General features: G+C 39.2%; 1 protein-coding gene across 9 annotated transcripts in view; it reads left to right on the top strand.

The window, feature by feature from the left end:
- myo18aa (myosin XVIIIAa) overlaps nucleotides 1–25276 on the top strand; it is a 75818-nt gene extending 50542 nt beyond the window's left edge. For 6 of the 9 annotated variants that reach the window (XM_067432604.1, XM_067432603.1, XM_067432600.1 and 3 more), the window contains 18 exons: nucleotides 933–1053; nucleotides 1198–1325; nucleotides 1510–1664; nucleotides 4967–5090; nucleotides 5234–5434; nucleotides 6223–6333; nucleotides 6440–6544; nucleotides 6632–6778; nucleotides 6898–7011; nucleotides 12554–12670; nucleotides 14519–14602; nucleotides 14721–14858; nucleotides 15170–15355; nucleotides 15615–15754; nucleotides 15982–16026; nucleotides 18130–18249; nucleotides 20783–22218; nucleotides 24344–24480. In XM_067432604.1, coding sequence (XP_067288705.1) covers nucleotides 933–1053; nucleotides 1198–1325; nucleotides 1510–1664; nucleotides 4967–5090; nucleotides 5234–5434; nucleotides 6223–6333; nucleotides 6440–6544; nucleotides 6632–6778; nucleotides 6898–7011; nucleotides 12554–12670; nucleotides 14519–14602; nucleotides 14721–14858; nucleotides 15170–15355; nucleotides 15615–15754; nucleotides 15982–16026; nucleotides 18130–18249; nucleotides 20783–22205 — 3459 coding nt within the window. In that variant the 3' untranslated portion in view covers nucleotides 22206–22218; nucleotides 24344–24480. Of the gene's footprint in view, nucleotides 1–932; nucleotides 1054–1197; nucleotides 1326–1509; nucleotides 1665–4966; nucleotides 5091–5233; nucleotides 5435–6222; nucleotides 6334–6439; nucleotides 6545–6631; nucleotides 6779–6897; nucleotides 7012–12553; nucleotides 12671–14518; nucleotides 14603–14720; nucleotides 14859–15169; nucleotides 15356–15614; nucleotides 15755–15981; nucleotides 16027–18129; nucleotides 18250–20782; nucleotides 22219–24343 lie in introns of all 9 variants that reach the window. The other 3 variants (XM_067432607.1, XM_067432602.1, XM_067432608.1) reach the window with 3 other exon arrangements.
- The last annotated feature ends 2315 nt before the right edge of the window (nucleotides 25277–27591 follow it).

The following is a 27591-nucleotide window of genomic DNA, read 5'->3' as shown; positions in this document are numbered from 1 at the left end:
CTTTATAGCCCGCAATTCTGACTATTTCTCACAATTGCAAATTTATATCTCGCAATTCTGACTTTCCCACAACTGCGAGTTTATATTTTGCAATTTTGACTTTATAACTCACAATTCTGACTATTTCTTACAATTGCGAATTTATATCTCGCAATTCTGACTTTATTTTTCACAATTCCGAGTTTACGTCTTGCAATTCTGACTTTATGGCCCGCAATTCTGACTTTATTTCTCACAACTGCGAGTTTATATCTGGCAATTCTGACTTTATAGCCCACAATTCTGACTATTTCTTACAATTGCAAAATTATGTCTGTCAATTCTGACTTTATTTCTTGCAGTTGCGACTTTATATCATGCAATTCTGACTAAAACTCGCAATTCTGACTTTTTCATAAATGCGAATTTATATTTCGCAATTCTGACTTTATAAAGTGCAATTATGACTTTATTTATTTTAGTTATAAAGTCAGAATTGTGTTATAAAATCAGAATTGCAAGAAAAAAGTTGCAATTACCTATTTTATTTTTATTCTGTGGCAGAAACAAGCTTTCATATTTTCATGCATAAAAGGTAAAAAAAAAAACGATTTTTTTCGCATAATCTACATTGCACATCACCTCATTTCTCAGTCTGAAAAGGGTTTGTTTGAAACTAAACCCCTCCTTCCTGTGAGCCTGCTCTGCTCTGATTGGTCAGAAGGCCCAGTTTGTTGTGATTGGTCAAGTGTAGCTTTTCTTTAATTGAACTGCTTTAAATTATGATTAGTTTGTGTCATGGATTCTCTAGAAGTTGTGTTGAAAGACTGTTGGAGAGATCTTATTGTTGATATACTTTCTTTTATAATCTGAGGAGGTTGTGGTAGGACTAGTGTATTTTGTGAGTGGGCCACTGTAGAACACATCTGTTCTTGTCTTTTTCTGAAACTCAGGTGAAGTTTGACACTGTGAAGAAACAGATGGAGTCAATGGAGATGGAGATCATGGAGGCTAGACTCCTCCGAGCATCAGATCTTAATGGGGAGATGGACGACGATGGTGATGATGATTCTGGTAAAAAGCTGACTACATGATTTTTTTTCATAAGAACATATCAGATTTTTGAGAAGTACGAATGGTTTTTTGGCTGCTGGGGAAAAAAACAGCTCAACAAAAGCCAGGAAATTATTTCTGCCTCTGTGTGTTTGTTCACATCAGGAGGTGAATGGAGGTTAAAATATGAACGTGCCATCAGAGAAACAGAATTCACAAAGAAAAAACTTCAGCAGGAGATGGATGACAAGCTAGAGACAGAACAACAGAACAAGAGACACCTGGAGAGAAAAGTTAGTATAGCATAATAAATACACACAGTGCACACACATTAAGCTTGGCAAAGAGACACGCAATGTAAAATGTATCTGAATTCAAACTCTGCTAGAAGAGATTCCTCCCGACAAACTAGTTCAGAATCTGAAGTTTTATAGACTTTTATAAACTTCAGTTTCCTGTCTCTCTCTATTTGTGCAGTTAACGGACTTACAGGCTGACCAGGAGGAGTCCCAACGATCTGTCCAGCAGCTGAAGAAGAAATGTCAGCGGCTGGCAGCTGAACTGCAAGACACCAAACTGCACCTGGAAAATCAAGAGGGACGCAATCATGAACTGGAGAGAAAACAGAGGAAGTAAGAGTCAAACACACACACACACACACACACACACACACACACACACACACACACTCGTATGTTTGATGGGGACTTTCCATAGACATAATTATTTTTATATTGTAGAAACTGTATATGCTGTGCCCTAAAACTATTTCTGAACACAAGCCTCACAGGAAACGTTTGGCATTTTTTTAAATTTTCAAAAAACTATTTACTCATGGGGACCACAAAGTCAAATATTGGTGGTATTGTCATCCTTGTGAGGACATTTTGTCCCCATAATGAATGGTTTATCAGAACAACACACACACAGACAAAGACATTTCAGTCATTTTCCTGCCTGGTCACCTGCTGTGTCGTGATTATAGAGATTTCTGTTTGATTACTGTTTACTCTGTGGTTGTTTTGGCCATTTCTTTGCTGTTTGATTGTATGGGCTGTTTTTAATTTGAAACTTTGAGCTGTAGTTTTTGCTTCTTTGTTTACCATTTCATTGATTTAACAGTCAATTTACTTTCTGATTAGTTGGACTGTTCATTTAATGTTTGGGCTGTTAGTTTACTAATGGTTTAATTATACAGTTTGTTTAATCAAAAAGTAAGCAATTTATGTTAAACAACTGATTAAGCTGATTGTTTGGGCTTTTTACGGTTTGATTGTTTGCTTACTGTCTGATTACTGTCATATTTTGTTTGGCGTTTAGTTATTTAAGCTGTTTTTCTGACTTCTGTTTTAGTGAAGCAGTCTATATAATGTTTGATCACATTAGTTTATTGTTTTCTTTAAACCTCGAACTTTTTTTGTTTGATTAGTCTATTGTTTTTTGTTTAGTCATAAAGGAACACTCCACCATTTTTAGAAATAGGGTTTATTGAACTTCTTTCCTACATTTAGATATCTGGGAAAATGCATTTTTTGTGCATGCATTGTTTTAGTTTGGCAGGGTCGCCGTTAGCATAATGATTGAAATCCTATATTGCCTGCTAGCATGCCCCCCCCCCCCCCCCCCCACACACACACACACACACACACTTATTACTTCTTGTGGCCTGCGAAGACACAACGAGTACAAATAGCAATGCAGATTAAGACTAGACGATTTGGCAGATATTGACTTAGGACTATATTATGGAGAAGCACAGGCGAAGCGCTGATACTTTGGCACAGAGATATCATGGCTCTCATCCTCACGTATTCTGGCTGTTGAGCGATCGCAATGTGTTGTGTGATATATCTGCGCCCAAGTAGCAGTGATTCACCTGTGATTTGCCCAAGTAGCAGTGATTCACCTGTGATTTGCCCAAGTAGCAGTGATGCTTGTGAATACGCAGGCCACAAGAAGTAATTAGGTGGGTTTTTTTTTTTTTTTTTGATCACTTTTACTCGGGACATGCTAGCTGGCAACATAAGATTCCATTCATTATGCTAAGCTAAGCTAGCGGCAACCATGCCAAAACAATGCATGCACTCAGACAAAAATGCATTTGCCCACATATCTAAATGTAGGAAAGAAGTTAAATAAGCCCTATTTCTAAAAATGGCAGAGTGTTCCTTTAAGCTGTTTGTTTACTGTCTAATTCTCTGTCTGATTTTGTTTGTGTATTGCTAGAATGCTTGCTTTTTCATGTGGCTGAATTGTGTTTTATATTGTGTTAATGTTAAAGTGATAGTTCATCAAAAATGAAAATTATTCCTTGATTTACTCACCCTCAAGCCATCCTAGGTGTATATGACATTCTTCTGTGAGACGAATACAATCAATTATATTTAAAAATGTCCTGGCTGAAAGTCATTTCTGAAGCAAAGCAATGCGTTTGTGTAAGAAAAATATCCATGTTTAACACGTTATAAAGTAAAATATCTAGCTTCGCCAGACCGCCTTCCGTATTCAACTTACAAAAAAGCAAACAAACAAACAGACGCGATGTATGACATCGCACGCTACAGCGTTTTGAACTACAAGAGGCATTACACTTTCTTGGTAAGTTAAATACAGAAGGCGGTCTAGCAGAGGCCAGATATTTTACTTTATGAAGTTTTAAATATAGATATTTTTCTGTAAAATATTCATCGATTCACTTCAGAAGGCCTTTATTTACCCCCGGGAGCAGTGTGGATTACCTTTGTAATGCATGGTTGCACTTTTGATCAGCTTCAAATTTAGGGCTGCCATTCACTGCCATTATAAACCTTGGATTAGCCAGGACATTTTTTTATATAACTCCAAATGTATTTGTGTGAAAGAAGAATGTCATATATACCTAGCATGGCTTGAGGGTAAAATCATGGGCTAATTTAAATTTTTGGGTTAAATAACCCTTTTCAGATCAGACTTAGAGCTGAAACTAAACCTTAACATGCAGGACAATTTATTAGTAACCTAGGATGCATAGAAGTACATTTACATTTATGCATTTGGCAGAATGGCGACTTACACTGCATTCAAGGTAGCCTGACAAGCCAGACCCACATCAAGATGTTTGGTCTGGAAACTCACCATAGACAGGGCTCAATCCAAGGGACGGGATAAACGGTTGTCTTTCAAACTCCCTCTGCACGAAATAGCGCTACAACCAACCAGAGCAACGTGAAGCAGAGCTTGTTGACAGATTAAACTTTCGCCGTATCCGGTCGGCTAAACTCCGAACACATCTTCCCTTTTTAAGAATGACTTCAGTGCCGTTCTTTATTCTTTTCTCAGAGAAAAGCTTAACTCCACGTCTTCCAGAGTTGTGGTCAAAGCTGATTCGAAAGACCGCCGTTCGCCAGTTTCTGTGTTTACTAGAAGCACGCAAGCGCAACTCTGCCGTCATGATGTTAAGCCCCACCCACCGACTCTATACACTGTGATTGGCCCGACCAGAGTTTGGCGTTTACAGCTCACACGTCTATGGAGAGTTGCTAGACGACACCCGCGGCAGATTAGATTTGCTGCCGCTAGGGTGTGTCTAGATTTCTAGGCTACGTTCAAGGTACCTTTTTACATTATCGTGAATTCTTGCTTTCCCTGGGAATCAAACCCATGACCTTAGCGTTGTTAGCGCCACGCTCTACAGGTTGAGCTACAGGAAAGCGTAATTTTGCTCCGGATTTTCAACATCGGAAGAATTGGAAAAGGAAAAAGAGGCTCAGATTACTCAAATCTAAACATCCACAAGATCAGAAAAGGAAATATTTGCTCTGGTGCCTACAAGCTGAAGCTCGGTTTGATAGTTCATGCCCCTTGTAGATATGAGCAGACTATCTTGTTTTTCCCATCATACTGTGGTTGAAATTACATTGCTCAATGCTTGTCTATCTTCTGAATATTCTGGCAGGTTTGATGTGGAGAAGAACCAGGTTCAAGAGGAACTACAGAAGGAGAGGAACCAGCGGGAGAAACTGGCACGCGAAAAAGATATGCTGACGGGCGAGATATTTACAATCAGACAACAGCTACAGGTGGGAACTATGATCGAAAAGTGCATGGCTGTCCTGTGTCCTTAAGCAAGACACTTAACTTTCGGTTTCTCTAATAATTCTATGGCAAGTTGCTTTGGATAAAAGCATCCGCTAATGACATGTATCATTTTTTTTAAAAACAGGAGAAGGACACAGAGCTGTGTACAGTCAGTGTGAAGGTAGAGCAGCTGGAATCCGAGCTCCAGGATCTCTCCTCTCAGGAGTCGAAAGACGAGGCTTCACTCGCAAAGGTTAAGAAGCAACTGCGTGACCTGGAAGCAAAGGTCAAAGATCAAGAGGAGGAGCTTGATGAACAAGCTGGAACCATTCAGATGCTGGAGCAGGTACAAGCTAAAAATGGCCAATTTAAAGGATTAGTTCACTTCAAAATTAACATTTCCTGATCATGTACTCACCCCCATCACATCCATTATGTTCAGGTCTTTCTCTCTTAAGTTGAAAATAAGTTTTTTGAGGAAAATATTCCAGGATTTTTCTCCACATAATGGTTTTCAATGGCAACCAATGGGTTGAAGATCCAAATCTATGCAGTTTCAAAGGGCTTTGAAGCTCTTCAGAGGGCTCTGCAGACGAGGACTAGGGTCTTATCTAATGAAACCATCTGTCATTTTCTAACAAAAAAACAAAACAAAAAAAACAACAACATTTATATACTTTTTAACCTCAAAAACCTTCAACTCATTGGTTGCAATTGAAATACATTATGTGGAGAAAAATCCTGGAATGTTTTCCAGAAAATTTCAAAAAATGTGTTTTAAACTGAAGAAAGAAAGTCATGAACATCTTGGATGAGATGAGGGTGAGTAAAATATCAGGACATTTTCATTTTGATGTGAACTAATCCTTTAAAGGTGGAAAGTGACTCTGAATTGTGTCTTGTTCAGCACCAGTATTGTTATTCTTAATTATTTAGTTATTTTCTGTTCTATTTTATTTCTTTAATGAAAATAAAGCTGAAATAAAGTAAAATATAAATAACAGATTAAAATCTTAAATAATCTTAAACACAGAATTTCTGACTTCCAGCTTGGAAAAGTTTATCTTGGAACAGTTTTGCAGAGGATAATATGAAGTTAACCTCATCTAATCTGTGTGTGCATGTGTGATTTAGGCTAAACTCCGTCTAGAAATGGAGATGGAGAGATTGAGACAAACTCACTCTAAAGATCTAGACAGTAAAGATGAGGAGGTGGAGGAGATCAGACTGTCCTGCAGCAAGAAGGTGACCATACAGGATCTGAACACTCTATCATGGGTTCAACTCTCACAATTTGGGACCTCCATGTTTCCTAATGGCTCTTTTTCAATGTGTGTGTGTTTTTGTGCAGCTGAAGCAGATGGAAGTGCAGTTAGAGGAGGAATATGACGATAAACAGAGAGTTCTGAGAGAAAGGAGAGACTTGGAGTCCAAACTTATGACGGCACAAGAACAGGTATAGTACTAACGCAACACAAATATTGCAGACAGCATACAACACTAAACTCAGCAAACAATAACACAGAATTACGCCATGTAACAGGTTGGCCAGAAGGATGTAGAGACAGAGAAACGTCTCAGGAAGGACCTGAAGCGCACAAAAGTTCTTCTAGCTGATGCTCAGATTATGCTGGACCACCTGAAGAGTAACGTGCCCAGTAAGAGAGAGATCGCCGCACTCAAAAATAAGGTAGAATCGCTATCATAGCTGTAGAAATTACAATGTAAGCCCTTGACTGGATCGATTGATCGAATAGGACTAATTTCTTCATGTGAGCATAATGAATTTGTATGTTGTATCTGGTTTAGTTGGAGGAGTCAGAGTTTGCCTGCGCAGCTGCAGTTAAAGCACGCAAGTCCATGGAGCTTGAAATTGAAGACCTGCATATCCAGATGGACGACATCACCAAAGCCAAGATGTCTGTGAGTTCAATCCTGGTTTATTTGGAGTCAAGTCAGTTTAACTTTATTTTTATTGCGCTTTTTACAATGCCGATTGCTTCAAAGCAGCTTCACAGAGTTAACAGGAAATTCAGCTGTACAGCTGCTCTAAAGAAAACGGGGATGTCATCTAGCTCGTTTCAATTGTCGTATAGTGACATTGTGGGCAGATCAGTCTTTTAGTTTATATAGTTAATTTAGTTTAGTAATTCAATTTATTTGGATATTTAGTTGAAAATGTTGTGTCCCCAACTGAGCAAGCCAAGCCAAAGGTGACAGTGGCAAGGAACCAAACCTCCATCAGGCAGAGGTGGAAAGAGTAACAAAATATTCTACTCAAGTAAAAGTACTGTTACGTCAATAAAATTTTCCTTAAGTACAAGTAAAATTACTGGTCTAAAAATGTACTCAAGTAAAAGTAAAAAGTAGCTTTTTAACAGTGGGGGTGGGGGACTCTCCCCTGTAGGGTTGTGATAGAATGAGATTTTGACGATATGACAACTATCTCAGAAAACATCACGGTATTAAATTGGACTTATTATTAAAATATGGTTATTATCACTAGTTAAAGCTACACTGTGTAACTTTTTTTGTTTACTCTTAGCTAAAAACACTTAGTTCTTTCAAAAATATGTGCTCATTAATGTATATTTACTTCTTTTAAGTAATAAAGTATTCTCGTAAGTTTATAATATGCCATTGAAAATACATACGGGTGAGGGGTTCGAATGCCGGTCGCCATGTTGCCCCTCCATCTTGAAAGTACATTAGCCAAAGAGGGACATACCCACAAATTCAAGCTTCGCCTTTTGCGTGTTAACACTCGATGGCACCGTGTCGAATGTGAAGAGGGGGATTGCCATGTTAATCTTGAACTAAATTGGCCACCGTAGGAGTTAAAACAAAATCAGAATTGAGAGGAACAGAAACTATTATTCACTGGATGGTCATATACCTTTTCACTGCTAGATGGGGGAAAATATCACACAGTGTAGCTTTAAAATGATGTTAAATGAATGAAGATGATTGTTTTTTTTTTTTTGGGGGGTTGAACAAATGCTTTATTATAAAAAACTTAAAACCATTTCAATAAAATTTCAATAAAACATGTCTAATAAACTAAATTCAATAAATGATTATGAATAAGATTAACTTATTTTTTATCATTAATTCATTAAAATGTTTAAAAATAATAGAGTCCTGTATGTAGTAGTCGGAGCAGCTCATTCACAGAGACAGAACAAGCAGATCATATATTCATATAGCAATGTTTTGTGCTTTAATATTCACAAAACCATGTCGCGATTTGATTTATTCTAGGCCTACAGCTCGTTATTCGAGTTATTCGTTCATCCATCAGTTTGCGTGTATTAGGTGAATTCTACATTATAATGTAAAGTTAATGTTCATGACTGGATACCGGGATTCCCTCTGTGTCACAGAAATCATTCGGCCTAAGTTATAAACATACCTTTATCTGCACAGAGGGATGTGTTCTTGATTCCGAACATGTTCTATATGTTTTTTCATTTGCATCCACATTTTGTGCAAATTTGATATCCTCCAGGATAACACCACGTTATTTTTTTCTATATCCAAAATAGGCTATTTACATACTAGCCAGGGGCTCAAGATGGCGTCTTGCTTTCACCTGGGTCTGCGTCACTGACGTCTGTCTTGTTCGTCCCCATCTGATATTTGCGCGCTTGTTCTCTCACGCGTCCCTCTATTAAATATAGTCGTTTCCGGATCGCGTCTTTTTCCTCCCTTTTGCATTAATGATTTATTTTTACTCAATAATGGATGTGGTTTAAAATGTAGTGAGGTACAATACTTCAATGAAAATGTACTTAAGTAAAAGTAAAATTACAGATTTTTAAAAACTTCTTAAAAAAGTAGAAGTACACAACAAAACTACTCAATTACAGTAGAGTGAGTAAATGTAATTCGTTACTTTCCACCTCTGCCATCAGGGCATGATGGAGAAAAATAAATCTTGGGAGAAACCAGGCTCAGTCGGGGTGCCAGTTCTCCTCTGGCCAATTAATAAACATTGTATTATTCTGGACAGCTTACAGGTCAGAAGTCACATCAGATCTGAATATTCGAAAGATCAGAGACATCACGCCGGAGATGGGTTTATTGATGATGACGTGATGATTAAACAATTATTAAATAGGAATATTCAAAGGATCAGAGTCATCATGCCGGAGACGGGTTTAATAAGGGTGTCATGTCGATGAGGCAGTTTCAGAGGGGAGACTAACTGACACGGTCTCAGCAGACACTTAAGGGATGCACTCGTCCTGTCTGGGTACAGTGTTTGGAAACAATTCATTGTTCATAAACAGGACAAGGTTTCATCGTTTAATCATACGTTTGTTCAATCATACAGTTTGTTTACTCATATAGTAAACAATTTATGTTTGACCCATCTATTCACTGCATGATTGTTTGTTTAATATTTGTATTTGGTTTAGGTTACATTTAGACTGTCAGTGCAAATCTGATTTGTGTGCATCTAATTGAAATCCAATCAGATTTAGCAAGTGTGAACAGCAAAAAAAAAATCACATAAAATGTGAATTTTACATATCCGTTTTGAGCTACATTCATATGTGATTTGAAATCATATTGAAATTGCATTTCTGAAAATCTATTTCAATGTCAGACATTGTTGCCAGACGAGCAGAAAAGAGAATATAGAGAGAGATAATGGAGACATGTTTTGAAACAGGCGGAGACGACTAGCCTAAAAATCTAGATGCATCCTAGCGGCAGCAAATCTAATTTGCAGCGAGTGTCGTCTAGCAACTCTCCATAGACTTGCGAGCTGGAAAAACCAAACTCTGGTCAGGCCAGTCACATTGTGTATAGAGTCAGTGGGCGGGCTTAACATAATGACAGAGTTGCAGAGGATCTGCATGCTGTCTTGCGAATCGTGTTTGGCCGCGACTCTGGAAGACTTTTAAGCTTTTAGAGTTAAGCTTTTCTTTGAGTATAGAACAAAGAACAGCACTGAAATCATTCTTAAGAAGGGAAGATGTACTCTGAGTTTTGTGACTAACGTAGTATTTTTCCCCTACTATGGTAGTTAATGGTTGCTCTATCTGCTTGGTTACAAACATTCTTCCAAATATCTTCTTTTGTGTTGAACAGAACAAAGAAACTCATACAGGTTTAGAACAACTTGAGGGGGAGTAAATGATGACTTTCATTTGTGGGTAAACTATCCCTTTAAGGGAACTGCAGCCAGCAACTAACTGCTCATGCTCGGACTCGTGCAAGAGACTGAACGTGATTCAAGGCCCCTATATAATTGCGGCAACGTTCTTTTTCGTTATTTGCTTAGCAATATAAAAGAAGATGGAAATACCTTTGCAGTAATATACTGTTATCAAACATCCAGACACCGTCCACGATGCTGATCAACATTTAGATGATTATGTAAAAAGAAAAAAAAGCTGTGGGCTTTCATCAATAACAAAATAAACGCACAACAAAAATAACAGCAGTGAGAAAACCGCAGTTAAGAAAGCATCTAATCATAGTGATGTGGATATGTTTGCATGAGCTCTGCAGCAATCATGTTGACAGATGAGGTAAATAAAATGATTTTGATTATAAAGTATGTTTGAGAGACTATTGTCATGTCTGTCTGTCTTTATGTTTTGATTCAGTCACATGTTCCTTTGTTAATTTTGCCGTCACTCCTGTGTTTCCTTGGTTACTCTCATTAGTTTAGTTCTGTTAAACTGTGTATAGTTGATTAGTCTCATTAGTCACTCTTTGCCATGTATAAATGCCCTGAGTTGCAGTCTGTTCTTTATCTTGCATTGAAGCTGTTGAAATGCAGTAAAGGTATTGTAGTTAGTTCAGTTTTTCTCCAAGTTATCTATGTTTGTGTATCTCCTGAGTCATGTGGATTATAACTGCCACACCAACTGTGATAACTACAGTATAGACTATATAGATCTGGCTATGTGAATGAATCCCTTGTCTTTGTAGGACAAATTGACTTTACACAACAGAATAGCCCTTTCAGCATTATCTTGAACATTAAGCATTAATTTCATGTTTCATTGAACTGAAAAGAGGCTCTCGGGGGCATGTGTAAACGTCACATCCTTATGATAACCTTACCCCTAACCCTGACCCAACATAGGAAGTTGGGGAAGGATGTCTCGTTTTTATGTTTCATTACAAGCTGTTTACACACTGATAGTAATACAAAAAGTGACTAATACATAAGCATTCGTACATACATCCCCTTGAACTACGTAATATTGATTGGTTAGTCATTATAGACAACAAATTCATCACAGTTTCAGTACTTAAGAATTTTATTGGGGAGAGATAAAACATGTTTTCCAATGTTATAAAACTAAAATGTTGTCCACCAGATCTGTCAGAGCTTGTGACAGGCAATATGTTTGATTTGAGCAATATGTCATCTTTTGAACTGAATAGAGCAGAATGAATGTGTCACTCAAACTGCTGGTAGAGAGAAATACAGAGCATGTAGTCATTTTCCTGCTCAGGCTGATGGAAAAACCCTTTAGAAAAAAGTGTATTCCAGCGGACAGAACTTTAAACCTCGGATAAGAATCATGGTGTCTTAACCAAGCACAACATGATATGAAGCGTTAAATCCTATCTCCTCCATGTTAATCTAAGATTTTGTCCTAACAGACTGTGACTGTGACAGGCAACAATGCATTTTTACAGTTGCTCTGGCCCCGTCCACCGTAAAAATCTCATTGATCCCAATCCTGCTCCGCATGGAATTTGAAACATCAAATATGTTCTGATTGGCTGTGATTTTGTCACTTCACATTTCACCTTGCTGAGGACAAAAAAAAAGGGTGTAGATGAAATGAAAATCAGTTCAGCTTTACTCTTCTCTGATTACTCTTTCTGAATCTTTCTGCATTTGTGAGCATTCACTTCCTCCCTCATCACACTACAGGCTCTTTCAAGAACCCAAAAACATGTTACTCAGAATGAAATGGCTCAGTTGGGGTGTCATTTGACTTATTTTTTTATGAAGAAGAGGAGATGATGTCAAATAGTAGAGTTTAAGGGTATAATCTCCTCGTCACTGCCTTAACCAGACATATGTAATTACTGTGTGTAATGACAGTGTTTTAGTCCCACCCTTGTTCTTATTCTAAAATGGCAAAAGCATAGTTGTTAAAACGTTGCAGTGCTGCTGTGGCTGTATTTCGAGAAGTGTTCTGTTATAAAAAATAAAAAAAAGCTTCGTTCTGAAGGTTCAAAGAGAGCAGGGGGAAACAAATAATAAAATGCAACTGTTAGATATAGCTAAATAAATGTGTTGGTCATTTTTAAAAGGAATGAAAAAACATAATTTGTTGTCGGTGTCAAATTCTGTGCATCCAATCAAATTCTCCTGTATTTTTGGTATGGTATTTATATGTCACATGGTGGATGCTGTCAATTCAATAAGCAAATAAAACTATTCAATGTACTCATCCAACACTGTCGGTTCTTTCTAACTTAGTTGGAGGAGCAGATAAGTCGTTTGCAGAGAGAGAAGAATGACCTACAGTCTCGCTTTGAGGAGGATCAGGAGGACATGAACGAACTCATGAAAAAACACAAAGCTGCAGTGGCTCAGGTGACCTCACATCCTGTTCACATACACTTTACACTCACCTAAAGGATTATTAGGAACACCAGTTTAATTTCTCATTAATGCTATTATCTAATCAACCAATCACATGGCAGTTGCTTCAATGCATTGAGGGGTGTGGTCCTGGTCAAGAATATCTCATGAACTCCAAACTGAATGTCAGAATGGGAAAGAAAGGTGATTTAAGCAATTTTGGGCGTGGCATGGTTGTTGGTGCCAGACGGGCCGGTCTGAGTATTTCACAACCTGCTCCGCTACTGGGATTTTCACGCACAACCATTTCTAGGGTTTACAAAGAATGATGTGAAAAGGGAAAACATCCAGTATGCGGCAGTCCTGTGGGAGAAAATGCCTTGTTGATGCTAGAGGTCAGAGCAGAATGCGCCGACTGATTCAAGCTGACAGAAGAGCAACTTTGACTGAAATAACCACTCGTTACAACTGAGGTATGCAGAAAATCATTTGTGAACCCACAACACGCACAACCTTGGCGGATGGGCTACAGCAGAAAACCCCAACGGGTACCACCTCCATCTCCACTACAAATAGGAAAAAGAGGCTATCTCACCAAAATTGGACAGTTGAAGACTAGAAAAATGTTGCCTGGTCTGATGAGTCTCAATTTCTGTTGAGACATTCAGATGGTAGAGTCAGAATTTGGCGTAAACAGAATGAGAACATGTATCCATCATGCCTTGTTACCACTGTGCAGGCTGGTGGTGTAATGGTGTGGGGATGTTTTCTTGGCACACTTTAGGCCCCTTGGTGCCAATTGGGTATCGTTTAAATGCCACGGCCTACCTGAGCATTGTTTCTGACCATGTCCATCCCTTTATGACCACCATGTTCCCATCCTTTGATGGCTATTTTCAGCAGGATAATGAACCATGTCACAAAGCTTGAATCATTTCAAATTAGTTTCTTGAACATGACAATGAGTTCACTGTACTAAAATGGCCCCCACAGTCACCAGATCTCAACCCAATAGAGCATCTTTAGGATGTGGTGGAACGGGAGCTTCATGCCCTGGATGTGCATCCCACAAATCTCCATCAACTGCAAGATGCAATCCTATGGGGCCAACATTTCTAAAGAATGCTTCTAGCACCTTGTTGAATCAATGCCACGTAGAATTAAGTTAGTTCTGAAGGCAAAATGGGGTCAAACACATTATGTATGGTGTTCCTAATAATCCTTTAGGTGAGTGTATTGCGACAACCCTCCAAATAATTTTATTCAGGCGTTCAAATCACTTCCATGACCACAGGTGTATAAAATCAAGCACCTAGGAGTCTGAGTTTGGCAGTTGCCAGGAGATCGGTACTTGCCTGACTGCATAGGGCCAAGTGTAAAGTAAAGGATATCTTAATATTTCAGCATACCAAGATAATTTGGACAAGATATTTATGCTCCCAACTTTGTGGGAACAGTTTGGAGATGGCCCCTTCCTGTTCCAACATGGCTGCGCACCATTGCAAAATGCAAAAAATATATCACGGTTTCCACAAAAATATAATTTTTTTGATAATAATTGGAAATTATACTTGAGCATCAAATCAGCATATTAGAATGGTTTCTGAAGGGTGATCTGACACTGAAGACTAGATTAATGATGGCGAAAATTTAGCTTTTCTATTTCAGGAATAAATTAAAATATTTAAATATAGAAAACATTTATTTTAAATTGTAGTAATATATTACTGTAATCTGCTTGTAAACGTGAGAGACTTAGATATATATCAACATTATATCAACCATTAAAATAATGTTAGATACTATAGCAAAGATTAAGAGTTAAAATTAACACTTTGTGTTTCATGTGTATGTGTTTAGTCTACAAGAGATCTGGCACAAATCAGTGACCTGCAGACCCAGGTGGAGGAGGCCATGAAGGAAAAACAAGAGATCCAGGATAAGGTACCAAAATAATTGCCCAAATAAACTTAAAAAAGCAGATGCTCTCATTATTTTTTGCCAGACACAGTTGTTGTGTCCAAACATTGTGACCTCAGTGTGTTTTTATTCTTTCTGGCAGCTTCACTCGCTGCAGTCACAACTTGAATTTCAGGAACAGTCTATGGTGGAGAAATCTCTGGTCAGCCGTCAGGAAGCAAAGATCCGTGAACTGGAGACCAAACTAGAATATGAGAGGACCCAGACCAAACGTCTGGAGGTGAGTCATGTGTGCAGCTCATATTGGATCACAGAATTCAAATAATTCATAGTAAGACACTTAACCAAGGAAGTAGTTCTAGTTGCATATTATGTTAAGTTAATTTTCTTATTAGTTTTAGTTTTCATTCAATGACAGAGCACAACAAATTATTCCATGCATAATTCTGTTAGTGAATTGGGAGCTAAAACAATGTCCACAGCACACATGCAAATAAACAATGGCGTCAGTGGCCAGAATTAATTTACAGTTCATTTAATTTAATGAGCTCTTATCTTTGGCTTCTCCATCTGTTTCTGTTCGACCTCCAGTCTCTCGTAACACGGCTGAAGGAGAACCTGGAGAAGATGACTGAGGAACGAGACCAGCGTATTACCAGCGAAAATCGGGAGAAGGATCAGAACAAGCGCATGCAACGGCAGATCCGGGACATAAAGGAGGAGATGACGGAATTGTCTAAGAAAGAAACAGAAGCCAGCCGCAAAAAACACGAGCTGGTAAGATCCATTGCACCCCTGCTGAATACAGATTCCCTTGCTATAGCAACTATAACGAAGAGAAACAATGCAACCTTTTATGAAAATTGTCATAGCTCTTGCATGGTAACCATAGCTTAACTATGGCTTTTGTAGTAAGGCCACAGGTAAAACCATGGACTTCTCATTTCTATAAAATGGAGTCTATAAAATACACAATGGCTACTGTTGTAAAACCGTGGTCATTTTTCATAACTTTGATTGGTTGGACCTTTACCAGGAAATGGATATTGAAAGTCTGGAAGCAGCCAATCAGAGCTTGCAAGCAGATCTGAAGTTGGCCTTTAAGCGGATTGGGGACCTGCAGGCCGCTATGGAAGATGAAATGGAGACGGATGATGATGACGACCTCATCAACAGGTATGAGGATTAGTCTCCTGTCAGTACCGCTGTTCCCATGGCAACATTTCTCTGAAGTTGATCAGGACGACCACTGTATGTTACTATCGTAGACATGCACTTTTTTCAGTTCTTTTGCTATTCTTTTTCTTCTTTTATTGTCCTATCTCCAATTTTTTTGTTAATGGATCAACAGTTTACTCATTTTCTTTTGTCTCTTTATTTTCCTCCATTTTCATTTTTGCCAGTTTACAAGAAATGGTGACAAAGTATCAGAAAAGAAAGAACAAAACGTGAGGATATTAAATGATCTTTGTTTCTCATCTGTTGTGGGTTTGAGTTTGTAATTATAGTCACTGTAAGAGCATGTGGAAATGCTGTTGTATTAATCTGTGGTACCACAAACCATATGCAGTCTTACATGGCAAGTATTATATTATTTTCAGCTGACATGGAATCATTAGTCCAATAAGTCATTTGATACAGCAGCATTTTCCTGTCTTCATGAGCATGTGCTGTACATGTTTAACACTATTATTATTGCTCATCTGATTTTACCCATAACACCCGCCATCTTTTCATAAGAGCCCTTACAGTCATGGAAAACATGGAAATGTCAATATATACACCGATCAGGCATAACATTATAACCACCTCCGTAATATTGTGGGAGCTTGCCTTCCTCTGGCAGCTTGCTTTTTTCCCATAGTGCATCCTGGTGCCATGTGTTCTGTAGGTAAGTGTCGCACACTTTCCCGGCCATCCATGTGATGTAAAAGATAACATGATTCATTAGACCAGGCCACTTTCTTCCATTGCTCCCTGGTCCAGTTCTGATGCTCACATGCCCACTGTGTAACGTTTTGGCTGTGCAGGCCTATTCGCAAACAAACTGCGGTTCACTGTGTATTCTGACACCTATCAGAACCAGCATTAACTTCTTGAGCAATCTGAGCTACAGTTGCTCGTCTGCCAGCATTTTCTTCCCACGTGCCACCTGTGCACCTGTTGCAGGTTCACCACTGTTCCTTCCTTGGACCACTTTTGATAGATACTGACCACTGCAGACTGGGAACACCCCACAAGAGCTGCAGTTTCAGAGATGCTCTGAGCCAGTTGTCTAGCCATCACAATTTGGCCCATTGTCAAACTCACTCAAATCCTTTTAGTTGACCATTTTTCCTGCTTCTAACGCATCAACTTTGGGCACAAAATGTTGACTTGCTGCCCACCTACTAACAGGTGAAGTGACGAAGAGATAATCAGAGTTGTTCACTTCACCTGTCAGCAGTCATAATGTTATACCTGATCTGTGTATTTAAAAATTGTGATTTCTTGATTTATTTAAAATGTTGAGAAATTTAGATGTTCTTTTTCATATATTAATCATTACAAAAATATGGAGTTTTATAGTGAATAGGATTTTTTTTCTAATATGCTCACCTCTAAAATATTTAATCATCTAGAAATTGTTCTTTGTGAGTACAATCTTTATAAAATGTTTAAAGAATAATTATCCAATCGGGAAAGGCATGGAAAAGGCATTTGAAAAGTCAAGGAAACTGGTCATTTGTCAAAAGATGTGGGAATCTATATATACTGAAAAACACAAAGAAACTTGTTAAATGAATGAATCCCACTGAATCTAAATGAATGCATTTTGAAGTTTCCACTTCCGGTGCGAAATGATTCAGCATCATTTTCCCAGGTGCTCTATGAATTCCTAATGCACCTTGCTACTTAACTGTGTTTAGCACATTGTGATGTGTTTATATGTGTTGTTGTGCAAGTCTAACCGCTTGGATTCGGGAAGGAGGGAATCCGCTGCATTTGGTTGATTTGCTGTAATTGGGTGGAACTGCAATATGCAACCAATAGAAGCAGATTGTCACAGTCGATTAGCATCAGAATGTGAGCTGTGTGTGTGCTTAAGCTTTAAATTGTGTGTGACAGTAAGTTGAAATTCTCCACAAACAGCTGCAGCCTAAATCCACTGCACTCATGGCATCCCTGATTGTGTGTTTGTGCAGTTTTTAAACATATTTATGCTTGTGTAAGGTTTTGTATATATTCTTAAAAATAGATGTTATAGGATAAAATTAACTGTAAAGGCTCGTAGTAGTGATATGACATGAGATCTGTGAACGCAGTGGCACAACAGAGAGAATGCAGTAAGAGATCTGACTTCAAAGTACAATCTGAATGTTTTTTCCATCTTCTAAAATAGAGGCAGTTATTGCAGGATGGATTGAAATCTCTTCTCCCAGATTTATTTTATTGAAAGCTATTGTTGTGGCACTAACAACTAACTGAAGTATTTCAACCTTCTTGTCTTGACTAGCCCAAATGACCTTTATGTCAGCTACTATGTCTGATTGAGCTTCTCTTGTTGGCAGTGGAGATGAATCAGATATGGACTCTGAGGTGGAGGACCGCGTGGATGGGGTGAAGTCATTGCTCTCCAAAAGCAAAGGATCAACTAAAACTCTCTCTGATGAGGGCACCCAGAAGACCAGGTCAGTATAGAACCCATTTAGTCGCATATTGGAGTTTCATAAGGCCTCAGAGTTTAAGAATTACATTTTAGCAAGATTAGCATACATTAAATGTAGGCAAACTCATTTTTTAGTCACTAGTTCCCAAACATCATTAAATATGGTTTGATATATTTAATGATGTTTGGGAACCAGTGACTAAATAATGAGTTTGCCTACATTTAATGTATGCTAATATCAAGTGAATATTTTGACAAGTTGATCATTTGAAACCTTTAAAGACCCTATGAAAAAAAAATTGTGTGAATTTTTGTGTGCTAAAAGTGATCTATAAGCTAGTGAACCCCTGTCAAGTTATACAACATATATTTTCAGCATACATATGTATAATTAATTTACAGACTTTCATTTACTATTAGTGAGAAATTCTCCATAAGTGCATGTAAAGTGTCTTGGTTTCATCCATGGTAAAAATCTGTCAGTTTGCTGGCGCTAACTAATGTAAAAAACAGTGGCTATTTTAAGAACAAGCTTTTCAATATATCCCACACAAACTTCTTGTTTCAAAAAGAACTGTCAACACAGAAAATAAAACCATTTTTAAAAAGAAAAGAAAAGAAAAGAAAAGAAAACCATCAAACTATTCATGTGGTCTTTAAGACTTTTGGCATATTTCCATAACTTCAGTCAGGAGTGAGCAATAATCATTTAAACGTTCGTGCAGTTTTCATGACGAGATTCAAGAATTTTTAGTCCGAAATTGTGCAAACCAGAGAAATATTGATGTATTTTTGTTTGGTTACTTCACTTTTCTTGTCTATTCTTTAAAACCACTTAAACTCCGAGGACCCTGTACGGGGTCGGGAATGACATTGTCATGTATTTACTTTCCATTTTAAATGTCTGTGGAGGAGCTATGATGTCATCAAGCTTAGAGTCTCTACTTTCTGGAGATATGCATCACTTTGGCATTTGTTTTGCACAAAGTAATGTATTTACACTAAATTACTCTGATGTCATTTCCGCCTGGATTTGGCCTACCCAAATTGAAAAGCCTCCAATACACACATACAGTGGTCTAGGTTCAAAATGTTGGTGTCATTTACAGGAAACCCTTTAAAGTTACATAAAACACTGCTAAAAGTTATAAACATGCAAGTATATGTTGTGTAAGCTGTTATAACCCCCTCAAAAATTAGGCGCTTTTTGAGTTTTTTTTTATATATAAATTCATTTTTGAAAGTGTGTAACTCAGGCCCTGTGTGCTCTAGGACCCTGCAGATACTTTGGGTTGCTTCCAGCATGTATAATTAATTTAATGACACTGAATATTGCATTTATATCACTGTATATGGTGGTGAGAGGGGGTGGTGGAGGGGGGTAGCAGGGTCGAGGGAAGGGCAAAAAGGGGGAAAAAGGGGGGTCATCCCTTCAGACCCATTTGAATAAATCTGGCATACAACATGACACAGACAAACTTCTTTTTTCCACTATTTTTGTGGAATTTGGTGGAAATAGCCCAAACTGTCTGCAGGTTCCTAGAGCACACAGGGCCTGAGTTACACACTTTCAAAAATGAATTTATGAAAAAAAATCAAAAAACGCCTACTTTTTGGGGGGGTTATTACAGCATATACTTACTTGTTTATGACTTTTAGCAGTGTTTTATGTAACTTCAAAGGGTTTCCTGTAAAATGACACCAACATTTTGAACCTAGACCACTGTATGTGTGAATGGGAAACTTTTCAATTTGGGTAGGCCAAATCCAGGCAGAAATCCCAAAAAATGGCCCTGAGTGTAAGAGGTTAAATCACTCTAAATTAATATGCACTATATTATCAAGGGTTACACTTTATTTTAAGGTGTCCATGTTACAGTGTAATTATACAATAAAATTCTAAGTAATAGTATTTAACTTCATGTATGTCCTATATAATTAGGGTTAAGGTTTAGTTTAGTCACATGTAACTATGCATAATTAACTATAGTATAACTATAGTACTATATTACTATAGTAAGTACATGTAAAATATGTAAAAGGGCCACTGTACTTTATCATGTTTGTTAGTTTTATGACCAGAATGATTTCTGTGCTTTTTTCAAAGTTTTCTGTGCAGAGCTGATTGAACAATCGTTCAAAGAATATAGGTGGCTTTTGTAGCTAAATTTACAGGATAAGAACATTGGGGGTGCTACTGATGTGGTTTACCAGAAAACCAGCCAAGACTTGCATATGTCCTCTCCATCTGTGAGAAGTGCTAATAATCTCAAGACAGCATTTGATGGTGTTGGATTCATGACTGTCTCACCAGGAGTTGCTGTTAATATTCTGTTTCTCAGTAGTGTTAGTATGGAACTGTTACGTAACTGCCATTAGGAGTTTAATCCTTTTACGTTTATTCCTGGGGTTGGTGTAAAATATGCTCCTAAATTACCTCTCAAATCTCTTTCGTTCTTTGAATTCATGTTTATCTCTGTCACGGGTATCATCCTTTTTCATTCATTGATCATCTGCAATTTTGCCGCTTTTAATGCATTTTCTGTCCGTCTCAGACACCCCAATGCTGCTAATGCTGATGTGAAAGATATAAAAGAAGTGAAAGAGGGAAAAGAGGGGAAGGAGGAAGTAAGAAAAGAGTCAGATGAGAGCCGCTCCGTGTCTGTGATGAGCTCACTCAGCTACAGGAAACGCTCCCATCAGAAGGATGAGAGTTCCCTCTTCAGCGCCCTTCGGGAGCAACCGGAAATGCCTGACCGGTTGTCATTACGCAAAGCTAAAAGCAAATCTACCGACAGGCCTCAAACTGGTGATGACCTGGATGACCGGGGTTCAGTGATCTCCCAGGCTTACTCAGAGGCTGCCAGCAGAGCTAGGAAAGGCCTAGACCGTCGCTGGACCAAGAGCAGTCCAGAATTTGACAAGGAGTCCATGGTGTCCTCAGTGGCCCCCAGTCGAGCATCCATCCGCCGCGGGATGGACCAAGATGATGATGCTCGGTCTGGTGTAAGCAGCTTTAGCTTAAGACGTAGTAATTCTTGGATGGATGACAGCCGCAGCGATTATGGGCCAACGAGTACCAGTCTGAGGCAACGATCTAGAAGTCGCAGTCCTGGGAGCACTAGCGTCGGCTCTCGAATTTCCCTGGCCCACAGCACCCGACTTAGTGAGTTCGGAGTTCGTTTGAATAATGATGATGTTTATGATGATGATGATATTGACTCTGTGAGTGTGGCCGCATACAGTCCGCGCTCGGTGGGCCGTAGTCTGTCTACTCCTGCCCAACTACGCTCCTCTGAGAACCCAATGGACGCCTCTGATGTAAAACCTGTGAGCCACCGCAATTACCTGGACCCTGATCTAGAAAAAGCCATCAATGAAGTCCTGAGCTTCAAGCCGATCAAATTCAAACGTCGTAGCTTAGAAGACTCAGATGAAGAGGAGAAAGGTGGTGGTGCAGGAGAAGAAGACGACAGGAAGAGCGTCAAGAGTTTGCTGCAAGACAAGGACGATGAAGGTCTGGGCCACAGCGGTTCAAGTTTGAGACGCTCCACTTCAGGTTCTGCTGTAGATTCTGGACGTTCTGGAAGCTCGTTAAGTTCCTTCAGCTCCAAGAGCAGCAAGAAAAAGAACAAAAAGAAGAGCAAACGCTCTGAGTCCGACAGCTCCTCCAATGAGGGTCACACTCGGCGACGTTCCAGACAGAAAGAAAAGAGAGGATCCAGAAGCTCAAGGAAGAAAGAATCTGGATCGTCCAAATCAGAATCCGAGTCTGAATCATCATCATCTTCAAGCTCGGCATCAACCGTTTCGTATCGCAGCTCAAACAGCGTGAAGAGGACCCCAGGTAAGAAAACCTCAGATGGGGATCCGGAAAGTGATGAAGAACGCCCCCCCAGCAAAAAAGAAGTGAAGAAACAGAAGAAGAAGATTGACAGCCTTGTCATGAAGTATCGCTACAAACCTGACAGTGATTAAGGATCTTTATCAGGTGACTCTGACTGGGCCAAACTAAGAATTGATGAGCTCAACAAGCTTCTCTCCAAAAGCATGATGACTTCTGCTGTGTCTCTAACCAGTGTTAAAACTGTAATAATCTCAGTCAAAGAAATTAAATCTAATGACCTCTGTGCCGCAGGATTGGAAAAGCATGCTCTAACATTGAAGTTTAAGCATGGTTTTGGGGTTAGAACAATGCCACAGCCAGTGTGCTCACATGTAGTAGAGTACTAAAAGAATGAATGCTCACCTTGATTTAACCAAGTAGGACATGTTCCTTGTTGGTTCTGGAACAGCGTGCTATCAATCAAGTCTTTTTGGTAGGGATTCTAGCTTTCATAACCTTCTGAACCTTAATATTATAAACCATTTAATTTTAGGGGTAATGGTTTGGAGTATGTTGGGTACTTTATAGGAACAGATAAGTAAAGGGATAGGGTTAGGACTTTTTGTTGGTTTGACAGGATTTTTGTTCCAGAAACAACAAAACATGTTCCAGGAAAATGTAGCAAGCCAATATTAAAGTACACAAAGATTTAGAGATACTGCAAGAGTTTTGGGAACTTCTGTAGATGTGCGTTTGTGACCAGTCAGGGACATTCACTCATGACCTTTGTCCTGCTATGGATCTGTGCATGGCATTGAGTACATTTGACCTCTCGCAAGGAACAGGTCTGCACTGAATGTGTGGCTGTAACCTTCCTCTTAAAGGTGGGGTAAGTGCTTTCTGGGAACCATTGTGGATATTTCAAATCACCAAAACAAACACGCTCCTACCCCCAAAAGGGTCTCAGCGCTATTTTGATAGCTCCGCCCCACACATATGTAACCCAGGCAATGACTGTGGCAGAATCTGTGTGTTACTAATCCAGGTTGAATATTCAATGAAAAAGCCACCCCTTCCATCACAAAAACACAAACCGTTCTTATAAACAACTTGTTAGTACACGAGCACTACAGTCTAACTAATGAACATATTACAATTATGACAAGATTAGAGAGTTATAGGCATCACAAAAAACAAACCGTTCTCATGACAACTCGATAGTACACGAGCAAAACATTCTAGCTAACGTCATATTACAATTATGACCAGATAAGGGTTATATAGATCATGAAAAGAGGAAACAAACATATATTAAGAGTATATTATCTTACTTGTCGGACACATTTTGTAAACTGCCGCTTGAAACAGACAGTGAGGAGATTTAGGCCGTGTGTCCACCAAAGCGTTTTTAGCCAGCTGAAAACGCTAGACGCACTGCTGAAAACGCCTCGCTGTGAGCGCTTGAGAGCGTTTTGGCGGGCAGCGTTTTTTCCTCCTCAGTTGAAACTCTGCTTGTTGTTATTGTCTTTCTAATTTCACAGATAGTTTGTTCCTGTATTGATTCTATATAAAATTGCAGATACAATGTATAGTATTTTGTTTTAAATCATTTTATTCCGTTATTATTTGCTTGTTGTCATCTGATGACGACACGCAGAATGTGGTAGTTGGTCTGTGTTGTGTTTGTCCCGCCCCTCCTCCACTGTGATTGGACGGCTGGGTGAAAAGTGACAGTGATGAGCGCTGCGTTTTACTCAAAGTTGAACATTCTTCAACTCTCGGCGACCAGTAAAAAACGCTGAGCGCTCAGCGTGTGAGCGTGAAATACTCGCTCAGCGCCTCGTTGCGCTCCAGGCGTTCTGAAAACGCGGCGCTCTCATTGAAAACAATTGAAAACGCCAGCCAGCAGCGTGAAAAAACGCTTTGGTGGACACGTGGCCTTAGATGCTCCATACGGTGTGGAAATGAACGGGTCTTTATCATCGCTGAGGTGAGCCACAATACGATCGCAAATGAACAAACAAGCGAACATGACACACGAGCATAATCAAGCAAAAGCCAGCATACGTTAGTTATCGGCTAACATCTGTCATGTGTGTCGTGTTTTGAATAATGACGTGCTATGTGCGCTCTCTTCTCACCATCAGTAATAGACACGCCCCTTACCTGCTGATTGGCTACAAGTTTGTTATTGGACTTGCCCCGAGTCCGATTTTGAAATAACACTTAACCCACCTTTAACTTCTGCTTATTTCCTGTTTCTAAATTTTTTTATCTTTTTCTCCTCCAGCCCCCCTCTCTACAGACCGCACTCTGAAGACAACACTGGACCAGAGGAAGACACTATGCAAACTGGAAGAACTCTCCTTAAAGACAGCAATGGTGACAGTCAACATTCAGAAAGTGCTGCATAGATCTGACCTACTGCTCACATGCACTGAAAAATGCCTCTTTTTACCTCTCATCTACCCTAGTACGCACTTCGGCAAGTTCATCACCACTGGTCTGCATTTACCATGTGTTTTACAGTATTTTCTCTGCAGCTGTCTGGCACATGTATTTATTTAAAGCTCACGTCTCCATCAACAACCACTCAAAGGAAATTAAGTTATATATTGCAAAAAGGAATGATAATCTATCTAATGTGTTTATTTTGTATGGTTAGAGTGACTGCTTCATGACATATTTTGCCTTGGATTTGCTTGATCGAACCGTTTAGCAGAGCTTTATTGTAGTTTGTAGTTAATGAAATTGGGTGTTTATTTTTCTCTCCTTTGTTTCTTTATGAGCTGATGAGTTTCTGTTAACCATAGTAAGTTAATTTAGCACTGGTTTTCTTAATGGCTGCATTTGAGTTTATTTTCGCATGGGGGTGCATCATGTTTGGGCCTTAAATGATATTTATACCCCTTAAGTTAATATAATAATTTAGTACAATATAATTTAACTCTGCCAAAATTGATTATTGATGGGAGTCTAATAATTTCTGACGTTGTGTCTGTGGGTATGTGTGGTGTGTGCGTGTGAAGTGTGAAGTGTGTGTGCGTCCTCCCAGTTTTCTATGCATTAAATAAGACTTTTATTATGAAAATACTTGCAAACAAGTGACTTTTTGTCTGTGCAGTGGCGTATGCAGTAAAAGTAAAATTAAATATAAGAGCAATATATATGCAAGAATGAGTTTTGCATTCATTTTATTGTAAATAAAATATGTTGGTCCGTTTTCATGGCTGTGAACTTGATTGATGACAGATAAGATTAAAAATGGAAATAAAGCCAGATGGCCCCTGCATAGATGCCATTATAGAGGAAAAAATAATGTTTGTCCATATTTAACAGTATAACAGTATATGCAAGTAAAACATTGGAAAATTACATTACATTATAATATTATCAGTAATCACATTTTTGGGAGAGCTCTTAATGTGGAGGGGGTTTCCTTGATTGCTACAGTAAGTTCTAATATGATTGATCAGTCACGGCAATTGCAGCTCAGGTGAATGTTTTTTTCAGATTTGGCTGCTCAAGATGGCAGTATCAATGTTGTATACTTTTAAAGCAACTGTTCTATATATATACACTGTAAAACACTATTTTGCCAAAAGTATTGGGACATCCCTCCATATCATTAAATTCAAGTGTTTCCATCACTTTCATGGCCACAGGTGTATAAAATGAAGCACATAGGCATGCAGACAGCTTCTACAGTGCACAGTAGTCGCCAGCTTTCTGCAGAATCAATTGCTACAGACCTCTAAACTTTGTGTGGCCTTCAGATTAGCTCAAGAACAGTGCGTAGAGAACTTCATTGAATGGGTTTCCACGGCCAAGCAGTTGCAGCTAAACCCCATATCACCAAGTGCAATGCAAAGAATCTGATGCATTGGTGTAAAGCATGCCGCCACTGGATTCTAGAGCGGCGGAGACGTTTTCTGGAATGACCAATCACGCTTCTCTGTCTGGCAATCCGATGGACGAGTCTGGGTTTCGCGGTTGACAGGAGAACGGTACTTGCCTGACTGCATTGTGCCAAGTGTAAGTGGAGGGGGGATTATAGTGTGGTGGTGTTTTTTTTTAAGGGTTGGCCTTGATCCTGGCCAATATACACAGGGAGTGCAAAATTATTAGGCAAATGAGTATTTTGACCACATCATCCTCGTTATGCATGTTGTCTTACTCCAAGCTGTATAGGCTGGAAAGCCTACTACCAATTAAGCATATTAGGTGATGTGCATCTCTGTAATGAGAAGGGGTGTGGTCTAATGACATCAACACCCTATATCAGGTGTGCATAATTATTAGGCAACTTCCTTTCCTTTGGCAAAATGGGTCAAAAGAAGGACTTGACAGGCTCAGAAAAGTCAAAAATAGTGAGATATATTGCAGAGGGATGCAGCAGTCTTAAAATAGCCAAGCTTCTGAAGCGTGATCATCGAACAATCAAGCGTTTCATTCAAAATAGTCAACAGGGTCGCAAGAAGCGTGTGGAAAAACCAAGGCGCAAAATAACTGCCCGTGAACTGAGAAAAGTCAAGCGTGCAGCTGCCAAGATGCCACTTGCCCCCAGTTTGGCCATATTTCAGAGCTGCAACATCACTGGAGTGCCCAAAAGCACAAGGTGTGCAATACTCAGAGAAATGGCCATGGTAAGAAAGGCAGAAAGCCGACCACCACTGAACAAGTCACACAAGCTGAAACGTCAAGACTGGGCCAAGAAATATCTCGAGACTGATTTTTCTAAGGTTTTATGGACTGATGAAATGAGAGTGAGTCTTGATGGGCCAGGTGGATGGGCCCGTGGCTGGATTGGAAAAGGGCAGAGAGCTCCAGCCCGACTCAGACGCCCGCAAGGTGGAGGTGGAGTACTGGTTTGGGCTGGTATCATCAAAGATGAGCTTGTGGGGCCTTTTCGGGTTGAGGATGGAGTCAAGCTCAACTCCCAGTCCTACTGCCAGTTTCTGGAAGACATCTTCTTCAAGCAGTGGTACAGGAAGAAGTCTGCATCTTTCAAGAAAAACATGATTTTCATGCAGGACAATGCTCCATCACATGCGTCCAAGTACTCCACAGCGTGGCTGGCAAGAAAGGGTATAAAAGAAGAAAATCTAATGATATGGCCTCCTTGTTCACCTGATCTGAACCCAATTGAGAGCCTGTGGTCCATCATCAAATGTGCGATTTACAAGGAGGGAAAACAGTACACCTCTCTGAACAGTGTCTGGGACGCTGTGGTTGCTGCTGCACGCAATGTTGATGGTGAACAGATCAAAACACTGACAGAATCCATGGATGGCAGGCTTTTGAGTGTCCTTGCAAAGAAAGGTGGCTATATTGGTCACTGATTTGTTTTTGTTTGGTTTTTGAATGTCAGAAATGTATATTTGTGAATGTTGAGATGTTATATTGGTTTCACTGGTAAAAATAAATAATTGAAATGGGTATAAATTTGTTTTTTGTTAAGTTGCCTAATAATTATGCACAGTAATAGTCACCTGCACACACAGATATCCCCCTAAAATAGCTAAAACTAAAAACTAA

The sequence above is a fragment of the Pseudorasbora parva genome, chromosome 23 (genome assembly GCF_024679245.1).
Source record: "Pseudorasbora parva isolate DD20220531a chromosome 23, ASM2467924v1, whole genome shotgun sequence".
NCBI lineage: Eukaryota > Metazoa > Chordata > Actinopteri > Cypriniformes > Gobionidae > Pseudorasbora > Pseudorasbora parva.
The sequence above is the reverse complement of the archived record's forward strand: the minus strand, read 5'-3'. Positions and strand labels throughout refer to the sequence as shown.